Source organism: Entelurus aequoreus, linkage group LG17 (genome assembly GCF_033978785.1).
Source record: "Entelurus aequoreus isolate RoL-2023_Sb linkage group LG17, RoL_Eaeq_v1.1, whole genome shotgun sequence".
Lineage (NCBI taxonomy): Eukaryota > Metazoa > Chordata > Actinopteri > Syngnathiformes > Syngnathidae > Entelurus > Entelurus aequoreus.
Genome location: NC_084747.1, coordinates 50,321,762 through 50,336,046, shown reverse-complemented (window position 1 = coordinate 50,336,046; position 14,285 = coordinate 50,321,762). Strand labels below are relative to the sequence as shown.

Below are 14,285 nucleotides of genomic sequence, written 5' to 3'. Positions count from 1 at the left end.
GTCTGACAGAATGAATACACGGATGTGTTGTTTACGAGTCAAGTCAATCACTGAGTGGAGGTGCCAGTCACGCCAGTGTGGAGTGAACCATGTTGTCATGTCGTATTTTCTCTTAGGGAGGACACTAGCGACACCCAGTGGTCTTATATTGAAAAAACACACTTTTTTTTTTTTAACAATCCACTGCAAGACAACTCAATAAAATGTCAAATACAACATATTAGTGACTTTTATGTTGTTGTGTTATTGTAACACAATTAACGTAAGGCACTATTTTTATTTTTGCTATTATTTCCCCCAAATTTCAATACTTGGATACTTTGAATGAAATACTGTAAACATATATTATGTATATAGAATATTAATTGAGGGCTGTTTCAATTATAAGGTTTTGGTGACTCCATCATGCTAATTTGGATTTAGACCTGGACTTAGACGAACTTTATTGACCCACAAGGGAAATTGTTCCACACAGTAGCTCAGTTACAAAGGATGGAAAGTGTAAGGATGGAAAGGGTAATGCAGGTATGAAGTAGACTAAAAATGCACCATCGTAGCACTATAACATATATGTAATATTTACATATTATATATACAGTATATAATATACTGTATACTGATATTTTATATTATTCTATTATATTATATTCTTATACAATATATTTACTTACATTTGAACCATTTACTCAAAACAATACACAATTAATTGTAAATAAATTATAAATTCAATCAATTATAAAATGAATTGTATTATGTATGATATAATACTATAAAAAGTAACAGATGTTTATTTTATTATTATTATATTTTGATAACATTAAGTACATGCTCACAAAGTTTAGTTTGAAAAAAAATATTTTAAATAACATACAGTACAATACAATTTATTGTGTGTTTAGGATTTAGAAATATTACAATTATCGTAATTTAATTTTGTCAATCTAAGGCATGCTAAGTTTAATTTGAGCTATCTTTTTTCCTTACAAAAATGTATATAAAATAAAAAAAATAATGAAAATAGTATTTATTATCTATCGTATTTATTAAATATCACATGAGTTAAAAACCTCATGGTTTAATTGTTGTTATATTTTGACCAAATGACAAAATTAGTTTATTTTCACAGTTATCTTAAATAAATGATTCCCGGGCGCGGCTACGCTGCTGCCCACTGCTCCCCTCACCTCCCAGGGGGTGTTCAAGGGGATGGGTCAAATGCAGAGGACAAATTTCACCACACCTAGTGTGTGTGTGACAATCATTGGTACTTTAACTTTAACTTTAACTTTAAAATATTACGAATAGATATTGTGTACATTAAAAATAGAAATATTCATTGAAACATCTGTTTTATTTATATTTTGACCAAATGATAAATTAGTTTATTTTCACAGTTATCTTAAATAAAATATTATGAATATATATTGTATACATTAAAAATAGAAATATTCATTGAAACATCTGTTTTATTTATATTTTTATTTGATAATTAAAAAAATTAAAAGTAACAATGATTGTCACACACACACACACAAGGTGTGGCGAAATTATTCTCTGCATTTGACCCATCACCCTTGATCACCCCCTGGGAGGTGAGGGGGAGCAGTGAGCAGCAGCGGTGGCCGCGCCTGGGAATCATTTTTGGTGATTTAACCCCCAATTCCAAACCTTGATGCTGAGTGCCAAGCAGGGAGGTAATGGGTCCCATTTTTACAGTCTTTGGTATGACTCGGCCGGGGTTCGAACTCACAACCTACCGATCTCAGGGCGGACACTCTAACCAATGTATTAGTTCATTATTGTTTACTCTCATTTTTATATTTTTTTCCCTCAAATAAATAATTTCTTTAATGAAATGTACACAAAAAAATATACATAAAACATACCCAGCAGGCACAAGACATTGAATCAACGTTGAGAAGCTTACAAATACAACTATTTTGCAAGGTTGTTTAGAGGTCAGTTTTAAAGGACATGTACGTATAATCACCGTTGTGTCGATGCCTTGTGCCTGCTGGCTATTTTTAATATTTATATCATTATATGCATGTTTTAACTTGTACTTACAGATGTAGCCACCAACTGTAGTTACTGACAGTGGGTTTCTGAAGTGTTCCTGAGCCCATGTGGTGATATCCTTTACACACTGATGTCGCTTGTTGATGCAGTACAGCCTGAGGGATCGAAGGTCACGGGCTTAGCTGCTTACGTGCAGTGATTTCTCCAGATTCTCTGAACCCTTTGATGATATTACGGACCGTAGATGGTGAAATCCCTAAATTCCTTGCAATAGCTGGTTGAGAAAGGTTTTTCTTAAACTGTTCAACAATTTGCTCAAGCATTTGTTGACAAAGTGGTGACCCTCGCCCCATCCTTGTTTGTGAATGACTGAGCATTTCATGGAATCTGCTTTTATACCCAATCATGGCACCCACCTGTTCCCAATTTGCCGGTTCACCTGTGGGATGTACCAAATAAGTGTTTGATGAGCATTCCTCAACTTTATCAGTATTTCTTGCCACCTTTCCCAACTTCTTTGTCACGTGTTGCTGGCATCAAATTCTAAAGTTAATGATTATTTGCAAAAAAAAAGAAAGTTTATCAGTTTTGAACATCAAAAATGTTGTCTTTGTAGCATATTCAATTGAATATGGGTTGAAAATGATTTGCAAATCATTGTATTCCGTTTATATTTACATTTAACACAATTTCCCAACTCATATGGAAACGGGGTTTGTATATTATATACACGTATATATATACGTGTATATAATATATATATAATATATATATATATCATATTCATATATATTCACTGTTACAAGCAACCATTAATTGTGATGTGGCCCTCAATAAAACAAGATAGACTCCACTGCATTCTACGATCACGCCCAGTTATAATATTTTTTTGTTTTGTAATATCTAATTTATATTGTTTATGAAAATACAGCAGAGCTACGAAGAACGCTAAGGGATGATTCCAAGACCAAAGTCAACTCACTCATCATCCCACTTTCACACTGCGGTAAAAGAGATCTGCAATTCACGTTAAAAAACAAACACTCACGCACAGGTATAACTATTTGCGTGAGAGTAGAATCTGAAGTGTATAATAAAATAGTCGTCAAAGCAGCCAGCTGCAGTTGATGCGTACGGATGGTGTGACAGTGCAGCACCCTTGCAAACTGCTCACGGGGACCTCCTCCTTCAAAGTAAAGTTCCATGGCCCATGTAGTGTCATGCTTGGGAGGGGGGAAAAATCAACAACACCCCAATAAGCAGTTTGTGATGAATGGAATAAATGCATATGAACACAACATGTCACACACCTGTTGTAGAGTTGTGTGCAACAGCTGAGTAGTTGGTTATTGAGTGTCACGTTAGTGCTGTTGAACACGCGGCCGAGGAAGTGCGGGCAGTCCAGTTTGGGGATGTACAACACACCTGCAGGGCAGCACACAATACTCTTAACTGATACCAAAACAATTTAGTCCTATTTAGGAAGCAATTTATGTTATTATTAGTGGTTTAACAAACCATAATATCATTTTTCATTATTCATCATGCTCACAACACTGCAAACAGACCCTTTTAGCCATGTTGTAATTAGGGCTGGGCGATATATCGATATACTCATTTTACTGCTTTGCACACTCCTGGCATTCTCTTGATGAAATTCAAGAGGTAGTCACCTGAAATGGTTTTTCACTTCACAGATGTGCCTTATCAGGGTTGATTAGTGGAATTTCTTGCTTTATCAATTGGGTTGGGACCATCAGTTGTGTTGTGAATGACAAGGTGTGTCCAAACTTTTGACCTGTACTGTATAATATATATATACACTACCGTTCAAAAGTTTGGGGTCACATTGAAATGTCCTTATTTTTGAAGGAAAAGCACTGTACTTTTCAATGAAGATAACTTTAAACTAGTCTTAACTTTAAAGAAATACACTCTATACATTGCTAATGTGGTAAATGACTATTCTAGCTGCAAATGTCTGGTTTTTGGTGCAATATCTACATAGGTGTATAGAGGCCCATTTCCAGCAACTATCACTCCAGTGTTCTAATGGAGTTACTATTTCATTCTATCTGCTTGTCATTCCCTGGTTCTTCCTCCTCTTACCTTTCCAGTTATAGGCCATCCTTTCAAATAAATGATGTGAAGTTGTTCCTACTAACCTCCAAATGAGGAACCCTACAATTCCGTTTGGGCCTTATATATATATATATATATATATATATATATATATATATATATATATATATATATATATATATATATATATATATATATATATATATATATATATATATATATATATATATATATATATATATATATATACACTACCGTTCAAAAGTTTGGGGTCACATTGAAATGTCCTTATTTTTGAAGGAAAAGCACTGTACTTTTCAATGAAGATAACTTTAAACTAGTCTTAACTTTAAAGAAATACACTCTATACATTGCTAATGTGGTAAATGACTATTCTAGCTGCAAATGTCTGGTTTTTGGTGCAATATCTACATAGGTGTATAGAGGCCCATTTCCAGCAACTACCACTCCAGTGTTCTAATGGTACAATGTGTTTGCTCATTGGCTCAGAAGGCTAATTGATGATTAGAAAACCCTTGTGCAATCATGTTCACACATCTGAAAACAGTTTAGCTCGTTACAGAAGCTACAAAACTGACCTTCCTTTGAGCAGATTGAGTTTCTGGAGCATCACATTTGTGGGGTCAATTAAACGCTCAAAATGGCCAGAAAAAGAGAACTTTCATCTGAAACTCGACAGTCTATTCTTGTTCTTAGAAATGAAGGCTATTCCACAAAATTGTTTGGGTGACCCCAAACTTTTGAACGGTAGTGTATATACATTTTTATAGTTTCTTAATTAAATAATAATGAAACCAAATCAATAACAAATAATTGTTACAGACTGAATCACAATTTATAATTAATAAATTGTGACATATAAACCTGAATTAATTCTATTGAACAAATTTGTGATTTTATGTATTTGTTGAATGACCTATCAGGCGGTAGTGGGCGGAATCAATGAAATGCAGGGTATGCTCTTTTGCGAAACAATAAAATAATGAATAAATGTCTGAAATATATATCCATTTATAATCTATTTACAATAAAAGTATTTATTAACACATGACTTATTTGATGTTTATTACATTTTTAGCATGCGGTAAACTTGTACGATTGTGCTTTGAATTAGTGCGAAACGAGACAGTATGGTCTATCTAAAACTATTTAGAGCAGGGGTGTCAAACTCATGTTAGGGTTAGGGTTGGGGTTAGGGTTGGGGTTAGGATTAGGGTTAGGATTAGGATTAGGGTTAGGGTTAGGCATAAAGCAAAAGAGTTGGTTAGGGCTAGGGTTGGGGGTGGGGGTGGGGTTAGGGCTAGGGTTAGGGTTGGGGTTGGGGGTTAGGGTTAGTGGTAGGACAACTTCAGATTGTTTTATTTTGTTTAAAAATAGAACAAGCACATTCTGAAAAAGTACAAATCATAATGTTGTTGAGTTTTTTTTTTTTACACTTACATATTGCGGTTAATAGTATTCTACCTTTATTTGTCGTTATTTATATTTTCTGGATAAATGATGTGATAATGTTCATCAGTCAACTCATTGGTGTTAATTTTCAATCTATCAAGATAAAAAAAATGTCAAAATTAAAATTACAGGATGTTATTTATGTAGTTTGCTCATTTTCCTCGACTGGTGCATTAACATTAACATGTGGTTTTTTTTGTGTTTTTTTTTACATATGTGGCATCATCTATAAAGATACAAAGAATTATTATTGCGAAATCTAGTGGACACATTTAGAACTTCTTTCATTAAAAATGTTGGCTAATTTTTATACTTAGCAAACTCACCCCGCCGGCCGGATAAAACCTGTTAGTTTGACACCCCTGCCCTAATGCATCTGTGCCGCCGATTAATCTGACATATTCATGCAAGTGGCGACACATGCGTAGCACGACATGTCTTTTTAGCTTCATCGTGAAAGACCGTTTCTGCATAAAATAATAGGTTATTATTGATAGAACACATCGAAGTGGACGGAGGTGGCGGTCAGCAAGTAAAGTGTGAGTGACCTGCGACACAAGCCGTCATGAAACAGGAGACGCTGCCTGCAATCAGAGCTCGCACGCCACAAGCGGAGATGTCATTTTGCCTCTCTGGAGCCATCGACGCTGCAAGCAAATAAAACAAATAATGATCATAATAACAGTTCACACCACATGTGATTTAGGAAAATAGAATCTTGAAAGGCAAAAATCATCACAGCTGGTAGGCTATTTTTCTTTCCAGTCATAAAGTCGTCACATCAAGTAAATATTTTTTTCCTTAATATGTTTTCCTCACGGACGTGTTTTACAGGGCAGACATCGCACTTATCGCATTTGCTTCGGTTAAAAGCACCTCCGGTGTACGGTTAACACTTTTTTTCTTTTGCAAAGTTCGTGAGTCGAGAGTTGCGGCATTTCGGGCTTGTTTTTGAATGTGCGGTTGCTTATTTGGGCTTGCTTTTCTGTGCCCACAATAAAGCAGAACACAAGTGCGCTGGCAGCTAGTTTGTCCTCTTTTAAAGTTATAGTACCACTGATAGTTACACACACACACACTAGGTGTGGTGAAATTACCCTTTGCATTTGACCCATCCCCTTGTTCCACCCCCTGGGAGGTGAGGAGAGCAGTGAGCAGCAGCGGTGGACACGCTCAGGAATCATTTTGGTGATTTAACCCCCAATTCCAACCCTTGATGCTGAGTGCCAAGCAGGGAGGTAATGGGTCCCCTTTTTATAGTCTTTGGTATGACTCGGCCGGGGTTTGAACTCACGACCTACCGATCTCAGGGCGGACACCCTAACCACAAGGCCACTGAGCAGGTTTCCGAGTTATGGCGCCCTCAGTCCACTTGGCACGCCCCCAAATGTGCAATATGTGGCAAAAAAAAAATATAATAATAAAAAATAAATAAATAAAACGTAATTAAAAAGAAAAAGAAACAAGTGACGAGACAAAGTTGGAATAAGTGGGGGAATAGCACTCGTCCGTCGCCAGATCGCGATTCAAATATTGCAGCTTTGCCACATCACCAATTTATTTTATTTTAAAGCATATTGTACAGATTTGTGGTCCTAAAGCAAAAAAAAGGCTAAATAAACTACAAATATCAATACTACAGTAGTATTGGCCACAAGAGGAGACCAAACAGGTCTGAAGTGCTGGCTGTCCAGAGTCGGGTCCCGGGGTGGACCGCTCGCCTGTGCATCGGTTGGGGACATCTCTGCGCTGCTGACCCGTCTCTGCTCGGGATGGTCTCCTGCTGGCCCCACTATGGACTGGACTCTCACTATTATGTTATATCCACTATGGACTGGACTTTCACAATATTATGCTGGACACACTCGACGTCCATTGCATCCGGTCTCCCCTAGAGGCAGTCCTCTCCAAGGTTTCTCATAGTCATTCACATTGACATCCCACTGGGTTGTGAGTTTTTCCTTGCCCCTTTGTGGGCTCTGAACCAAGGATGTCGTTGTGGCTTGTGCAGCCCTTTGAGACACTTGGGATTTAGGGCTATATAAATAAACATTGATTGATTGATTGATACACACATATATATATATATATATATATATATATATATATATATATATATATATATATATATATATATATATATATATATATATATATGTATATATATATATATATATATATATATATATATATATATATATATATATATATATATATATATATATATATATATATAAATAACGAGTTAACTCGTGATTAATCACAAAAAAATGATCACATTAACTATGTATACACGCAGATAAATCACAGAGTTTATTTAGACTACACATGCTTCTTTACCTAAACCGCGGGAGGGTTACCTGAAAATGTCAAGAATTTATGGAAAAAAAATCGTCAAACTTAAGGTCCTTGAACTACTCTTGCACGACTTGAGGTAAAATGTGAAGTGCTCTTCATTTAAGGTGGGAGGTGTCCAGCGTTCAAAAGAAGCGCTCTTTGACCGACACGTGAAACAAGGCAACCGTGGATGTGTCACGAAAAAAGCAAAAACACACACCTGCAGTTTGTTCATCCTTTCATGCTTGCTGAATTGAGGTCTCACAGAGTTGGTATCTACGTGTATATTTCTTTGATGCAACGAGTTATTGGCTCTACGTTCACTCACACAAGGCGGCGATCGACGATCCCAGAGAGGCGATGTTGGAGAAGCCGCACAGAGCGTACGTGGCGATGGTTTCTGAGTGAACCTAGGACAGGAAATTGCAAATGATTATACGGCGGTACCTCAACAAAGAGTGTTTTGAGATAAGAGCTGTCTCTCGGCCAACTGTTATACTTTAAGTTGCAAGCAAACGGTGGAGGGGGGCGTGGCCCGCGGGCCTGCCGCAGAATGGGGTGTGCCAGGACCGGCCTCGGAGACAGCGACAGGTGCGTAGATGGCCCAGGTGGGCATTGTTATTGTGGAGAATGCATATATGTTTAAGAGTTATTTCTTTATTCATAGCCATGTTTGAGCAGCTAGTACTTTTCCTTTTTATATTCTACCTGTTACTCTTTGTCCTCGGATGTCAGTTTAGTGTCTTAACCATTGGAATGTGAAATACAACCCCCACTCTTTCCTTATCAGTGTTGCGAGGGGGAGAGATGGGGGCTTTCTTTGTGTGCAAGGAGTTGGTTTTTCCGTTTGAATGTCAGATCAACTAGAGTAGCCGATATGAATGTATTGGTCTAGGTGGTTCTCCTAAAGCTTTAGTAAATCTTGATAATATTCCTATTCTGTCTTGGTGGTCCTTCTTACTCAGCATATATGTCATCGAAAGAATTTGGGATTGACCAGTAACTTAGATTCCCTGGGAGTAAGAACTGGTCGACGCAACATTATCTAATCACCTGTGGCCTTTATTAGCAGCAGCCGGGATGAGACAAGCGGAGTTGGAGGTGCCGCTAAGCGGACGCAGAAGAGAAAGACAAGTTTGCTGGAAAGCAAAAGACTTGCACTATTTGATGAAAATAAAACAGTGTTATACCCCGAATTACGGGCTCTCCTGGCGGTGTGTGGTGGTCCAAAGAACCCACTAGAGGGCAACCTCCACACAAACATTTGAGTTAAGAGCATTTTTGCAAGGCAGTCTGCTGAAAACGATGGAACCCACCACTCTATATAGTAACTGGCGCTGTGGTCGAAGTTGGAAAACACATTTTAAGCTATTAAAATTTCTACTGCCCTCTGGCGGCTAAAGTGGATTGTGCGCCAGCCCCCAGTTTGTCACGTTTCATGTGTCAGGTAAACCGCGACGAATGGGTCCATATGAATCCCCTTCCTACTGTACGGTAAATTGAATCCTGTCGTGCACACTTCATGCATGACATTTGTTGCTTAACGTATGGAAATAAACAGGTGATTATCTAATCACCTGTGGCCCTTATTAGCAGCAGCCGGAATGAGACAAGTGGAGTTGGAGGTGCCGCTAAGCGGACGCAGGAGAGAAAGACAAGTTTGCCTGAAAGCAAAAGACTTGCACTATTCGATGAAAATAAAACAGTGTTATACCATGAATTCCGGGCTCTCCTGGCAGTGTGTGGTGGTCCGAAGAACCCACTAGAGGGCAACCTCTACACAAACATTTCAGTTAAGAGCATTTTTGCAATGCAGTCTGCTGAAAACGATGGAATGCGCCTGGTCGAAGTTGGAAAACACGTTTTAAGCTATTCAAATTTCTACTGCCCTCTGGCGGCTAAAGTGGATTGTGCGCCCCCAGTTTGTCACGTTTCATGTGTCAGGTAAACCGCGACGAATGGGTCCATATGAATCCCATTCCTACTGTACGGTAAATTGAATCCTGTCGTGCACACTTCATGCATGACATTTGTTGCTTAACGTACGGAAATAAACAGGTGATTATCCAATCACCTGTGGCCCTTATTAGCAGCAGCCGGAATGAGACAAGTGGAGTTGGAGGTGCCGCTAAGCGGACGCAGGAGAGAAAGACAAGTTTGCTGGAAAGCAAAAGACTTGCACTATTCGATGAAAATAAAACAGTGTTATACCATGAATTCCGGGCTCTCCTGGCAGTGTGTGGTGGTCCGAAGAACCCACTAGAGGGCAACCTCTACACAAACATTTCAGTTAAGAGCATTTTTGCAATGCAGTCTGCTGAAAACGATGGAATGCGCCTGGTCGAAGTTGGAAAACACATTTTAAGCTATTCAAATTTCTACTGCCCTCTGGCGGCTAAAGTGGATTGTGCGCCCCCAGTTTGTCACGTTTCATGTGTCAGGTAAACCGCGACGAATGGGTCCATATGAATCCCCTTCCTACTGTACGGTAAATTGAATCCTGTAGTGCACACTTCATGCATGACATTTTTTGCTTAACGTACGGAAATATACAGGTGATCATCTAATCACCTGTGGCCTTTATTAGCAGCAGCCGGGATGAGACAAGTGGAGTTGGAGGTGCCGCTAAGCGGACGCAGGAGAGAAAGACAAGTTTGCTGGAAAGCAAAAGAGTTGCACTATTTGATGAAAATAAAACAGTGTTGTACCCTGAATTCCGGGCTCTCCTGGCAGTGTGTGGTGGTCCGAAGAACCCACTAGAGGGCAACCTCTACACAAACATTTGAGTTAAGAGCATTTTTTGCAAGGCAGTCTGCTGAAAACGGTGGAATGCGCCTGGTCGAAGTTGGAAAACACATTTTAAGCTATTCAAATTTCTACTGCCCTCTGGCGGCTAAAGTGGATTGTGCGCCCCCAGTTTGTCACGTTTCATGTGTCAGGTAAACCACGACGAATGGGTCCATATGAATCCCCTTCCTACTGTACGGTAAATTGAATCCTGTAGTGCACACTTCATGCATGACATTTTTTGCTTAACGTACGGAAATATACAGGTGATCATCTAATCACCTGTGGCCCTTATTAGCAGCAGCCGGAATGAGACAAGTGGAGTTGGAGGTGCCGCTAAGCGGACGCAGGAGAGAAAGACAAGTTTGCTGGAAAGCAAAAGACTTGCACTATTCGATGAAAATAAAACAGTGTTATACCATGAATTCCGGGCTCTCCTGGCAGTGTGTGGTGGTCCGAAGAACCCACTAGAGGGCAACCTCTACACAAACATTTGAGTTAAGAGCATTTTTTGCAAGGCAGTCTGCTGAAAACGATGGAATGCGCCTGGTCGAAGTTGGAAAACACATTTTAAGCTATTCAAATTTCTACTGCCCTCTGGCGGCTAAAGTGGATTGTGCGCCCCCAGTTTGTCACGTTTCATGTGTCAGGTAAACCGCGACGAATGGGTCCATATGAATCCCCTTCCTACTGTACGGTAAATTGAATCCTGTAGTGCACACTTCATGCATGACATTTTTTGCTTAACGTACGGAAATATACAGGTGATCATCTAATCACCTGTGGCCCTTATTAGCAGCAGCCGGGATGAGACAAGTGGAGTTGGAGGTGCCGCTAAGCGGACGCAGGAGAGAAAGACAAGTTTGCTGGAAAGCAAAAGAGTTGCACTATTTGATGAAAATAAAACAGTGTTGTACCCTGAATTCCGGGCTCTCCTGGCAGTGTGTGGTGGTCCGAAGAACCCACTAGAGGGCAACCTCTACACAAACATTTGAGTTAAGAGCATTTTTTGCAAGGCAGTCTGCTGAAAACGATGGAACGCGCCACTCTATATAGTAACTGACGCTGTGGTCGAGGGTTGGAAAACACATTTTAAGCTGTTCAAATTTCTACTGCCCTCTGGCGGCTAAAGTTTGTCACGTTTCATGTGTCAGGTAAACCGCGACGAATGGGCCCATATGAATCCCCTTCCTACTGTACGGTAAATTGAATCCTGTCGTGCACACTTCATGCATGACATTTCTTGCTTAACGTACGGAAATATACAGGTGATCATCTAATCACCTGTGGCCTATATTAGCAGCAGCCGGAATGAGACAAGTGGAGTTGGAGGTGCCGCTAAGCGGACGCAGGAGAGAAAGACTTGCACTATTTGATTAAAATAAAACAGTGTTATACCCCGAATTCCGGGCTCTCCTGGCAGTGTGTGGTGGTCCGAAGAACCCACTAGAGGGCAACCTCCACACAAACATTTGAGTTAAGAGCATTTGCAGTGCAATGCAGTCTGCTGAAAACAATGGAACACGCCACTCTATATAGTAACTGACGCTGTTGTCGAAGTTGGAAAACACATTTTAAGCTATTAAAATTTCTACTGTGGCTAAATTTTGTCACGTTTCATGTGTCAGGTAAACCGCGACGAATGGGTCCATATGAATCCCCTTCCTACTGTACGGTAAATTGAATCCTGTAGTGCATACTTCATGCATGACAGTTGCATTATTGCACATTTCTTGCTTAACGTACGGAAATATACTGCTTCACGTCGTTCACATACTCCGGGCCCCCGGCCTTCCGCCTACTGATGAGCACGGACAACTCCTGGTAGGCCACAAACTCGTTCAGAAAGGTTTTAGTGCCTATCAGCTCGGCCACGATGAAGCTGTCCTCCCAGGAAACGCCCATGAGGAAGGACAGAGGCATGAAGACGTAAGAGCAGAGGAGCTGAAAGAACAATGGATATTCAAGCAGTAAAAATGCTAAAATAAATACAATGCTTGCTGAAATGTGAGGGCTTGTACAAAACCCAAAAGCAGTGAAGTTGGCACGTCGTGTAAATGGTAAATAAAAACAGAATACAACGATTTGCAAATCCTTTTCAACTTATATTCAATTGAATAGACTGCAAAGACAAGATACTAAACGTTCGAACGGTGAACAGGCTAATTGGGAACAGGTGGGTGCCATGATTGGGTGTAAAAGCAGCTTCCATGAAATGCTCAGTCATTCACAAACAAGGACGGGGCGAGGGTCACCACTTTGTCAACAAATGCGTGAGCAAATTGTCCAACAGTTTAAGAACAACATTTCTCAACGAGCTATTGCAAGGAATTTAGGGATTTCCCCATCTACGGTGTCAGGTTCAAACACTGATGACATCTATTAAACAAGACAAGAGGCAAAGAATTAAACAGAGACATAATTCAATTTGGACTCAATATATTGAGGAGAGTCGCCCGGACATTGTATCCTTCTACAATCTCCAGCACGCTCTGCCCAAACATTGCACTCCTCCTTCTTTATTTGACTTTCTCCCCCCCACCTGACGAAAGCTGCTTCCAGAGGGAAGTGGGTCGTAAACAGCGTTGCCTTTGGTTACCGAACAGTTCAAAAGAAGAGGTCGTAAAATAGTTCAAAAAGAGTTCCATAAAATAGTCCAAAAAGAGTTCGTAAAATACTTCAAAAAGAGTTCGTCTGGAAATTGGGCAGATCCTTGGTTCTCTCAGCTTTGAAGTCCTTGGGCCAGAACAACATCCTTCTGATGATTACCATACATGAGAGAACACAGGAACACCATCTTGCTTCCCCCCCCTACACAGTGGAGTTTTACGAGCCTTACTCTTGGTAGGTTTCAAAAGACAGCCTTTTGTCTTCTTGTCAGGAACACAATGTAATACAACGTTTTTGTGATAATTTAGAAACAATTATTCTAACAACGGTCTGTAATATCATCAAAAGGTTCAGAGAATCTGGAGAAATCACTGCACGTAAGCGATGATATTACGGACCTTCGATCCCTCAGGCGGTACTGCTTCAAAAAGCGACATCTGTGTGTAAAGGATATCACCACATGGGCTCAGGAACACTTCAGAAACCCACTGTCAGTAACTACAGTTGGTCGCTACATCTGTAAGTGCAAGTTAAAACTCTCCTATGCAAGGCGAAAACCGTTTATCAACAACACCCAGAAACGCCGTCGGCTTCGCTGGGCCTGAGCTCATCTAAGATGGACTGATGCAAAGTGGAAAAGTGTTCTGTGGTCTGACGAGTCCACATTTCAAATTGTTTTTTGGAAACTGTGGATGTTGTGTCCTTCGGACCAAAGAGGAAAAGAACCATCTGGATTTTTACAGGCGCAAAGTTGAAAAGCCAGCATATGTGATGGTATGGGGGTGTATTAGAGCCCAAGGCATGGGTAACTTACATATCTGTGAAGGCACCATTAATGCTGAAAGGTACATACAGGTTTTGGAGCAACATATGTTGCCATCCAAGCAAGAATGGGGAAGAATTCCACCTGAAAAACTTCAAAAATGGTGTAACACAGTGGTAAAAATGCCCCTGTGCTAACTTTTTTGCAACGTGTT

At 39.8% G+C, this 14,285-nt stretch overlaps 1 protein-coding gene across 1 annotated transcript in view; it reads right to left on the bottom strand.

The window, feature by feature from the left end:
- Positions 1 to 2,693: 2,693 nt before the first annotated feature.
- Positions 2,694 to 14,285, bottom strand: part of LOC133632978 (solute carrier family 28 member 3-like) — a 31,952-nt gene continuing 20,360 nt past the window's right edge. Inside the window, exons 13-17 of the mRNA XM_062025870.1 lie at positions 12,445 to 12,642; positions 8,240 to 8,321; positions 6,123 to 6,221; positions 3,330 to 3,444; positions 2,694 to 3,242 (exon numbers count right to left, since the gene is read on the bottom strand). Of these exons, the coding sequence (XP_061881854.1) occupies positions 3,125 to 3,242; positions 3,330 to 3,444; positions 6,123 to 6,221; positions 8,240 to 8,321; positions 12,445 to 12,642 (612 nt within the window). The 3' untranslated portion in view covers positions 2,694 to 3,124. The remainder of the gene's footprint in view (positions 3,243 to 3,329; positions 3,445 to 6,122; positions 6,222 to 8,239; positions 8,322 to 12,444; positions 12,643 to 14,285) is intronic.